Source organism: Crocodylus porosus, unplaced genomic scaffold (assembly GCF_001723895.1).
Source record: "Crocodylus porosus isolate Cpor-Errol unplaced genomic scaffold, CroPor_comp1, whole genome shotgun sequence".
Lineage (NCBI taxonomy): Eukaryota > Metazoa > Chordata > Crocodylia > Crocodylidae > Crocodylus > Crocodylus porosus.
This window is the reverse complement of record NW_017728932.1, coordinates 16819615-16820903: the sequence shown is the minus strand read 5'-3', so window position 1 is coordinate 16820903 and position 1289 is coordinate 16819615. Positions and strand designations below refer to the sequence as shown.

The following is a 1289-nucleotide window of genomic DNA, read 5'->3' as shown; positions in this document are numbered from 1 at the left end:
GCCACCAGCTCCCCCGCGCCCCGCAGGCAGCAAGACGCCGCTGCAATCCTTCCTGGGCATCGCGGAGCAGCACGTGGGCCACACCAACGGGGTGAGTACCCGCGTGGGCGCCGGCCAGGGCTCGCGCCGCTGGCCACGCCTAACGCGGCTCGGGCCCCGCGCAGACGCTGATCACGCAGACCCTGAGCCACACCAACCCCACGGCCATCACGCCCGAGGAGTACTTCGACCCCAGCTTCGAGCTGGGCAACCGCGACATGGGGCGGCCCATGGAGCTCACCACCAAAACGCAGAAGTAAGGAGGCGGGCGGTGCGGGGCGCGGGGCGGGCCTGGCCCCCCCCGGGCAGCGCCTGCCCTGCCCTGCCCTGCCCTGGCTCCGGCCGTGTCTCCCGCAGGTTCAAGGCCAAGCTGTGGCTGTGCGAGGACCACCCGCTGTCCCTGGGCGAGCAGGTGGCGCCCATCATCGACCTCATGGCCAGCAGCAACGCGCTCTTCGCCAAGCTCCGCGACTTCATCACGCTCCGCCTGCCGCCCGGCTTCCCCGTCAAGATCGGTGAGGCTGGCGGCCGCCGGGCCGGGCCCGCAGCCCGCGCCGTGCCCCGGCTGCCCCGGGCCCTCACGCCTCTGTGCCCCGCAGAAATCCCCATCTTCCACATCCTCAACGCCCGCATCACGTTCGGGAACCTCAACGGGTGCGACGAGCCCGTGAGCTCCCTGCGCCGCAGCCCCAGCAGCGAGGCCCCGTCCCCCAGCAGCGACTCCTCCAGCGTCAGCAGCTCCAGCTCCCTGAGTACGGCCGGGCCCGCGGCTCCTGTCGGCACGCCCAGCCCAGCCCCCGTGCGGCGGGGGGCGGGTGGTCCACGCGGCGCCCCCAGCCCCCCCGTGACGCGTGTGCCCGGCCCCGCAGCCTCGTGCCGGGCGTGCGAGATGGACCCGTCGCTGTTCGAGGTGCCGCGCGGCTACAGCGTGGTGGGCAGCCACCCCGACCCCGCGCGGGAGGACGACGACGACCTGCTGCAGTTCGCCATCCAGCAGAGCCTGCTCGAGGCCGGCAGCGAGTACGACCAGGTGAGCGCCGCGCCGCGCCTGGCAGGGCCTGCAGGCGGGCAGCGCCGAGGCCCGTGAGGGGCTAATGCGCCGCTGCGTGCGCCCCCTCGCAGGTCACCATCTGGGAAGCGCTGACCAACAGCAAACCGGGCACGCACCCCGCGGCCCACGAGGGCCGCCGAGCAGACAGGTGGGTAAAGCCCGGCCAGCCCCTGCCCGAGCCCCCCGGGGCGCTCTGCCC

At 74.3% G+C, this 1289-nt stretch overlaps 1 protein-coding gene across 1 annotated transcript in view; it reads left to right on the top strand.

The window, feature by feature from the left end:
- Window positions 1-10: 10 nt before the first annotated feature.
- ANKRD13B (ankyrin repeat domain 13B) overlaps window positions 11-1289 on the top strand; it is a gene marked incomplete at its 5' end in the record, with an annotated part of 2695 nt that continues 1416 nt past the window's right edge. Inside the window, 6 exons of the mRNA XM_019545324.1 lie at window positions 11-91; window positions 165-295; window positions 397-554; window positions 639-791; window positions 909-1069; window positions 1162-1283. Coding sequence (XP_019400869.1) covers window positions 11-91; window positions 165-295; window positions 397-554; window positions 639-791; window positions 909-1069; window positions 1162-1283 — 806 coding nt within the window. The remainder of the gene's footprint in view (window positions 92-164; window positions 296-396; window positions 555-638; window positions 792-908; window positions 1070-1161; window positions 1284-1289) is intronic.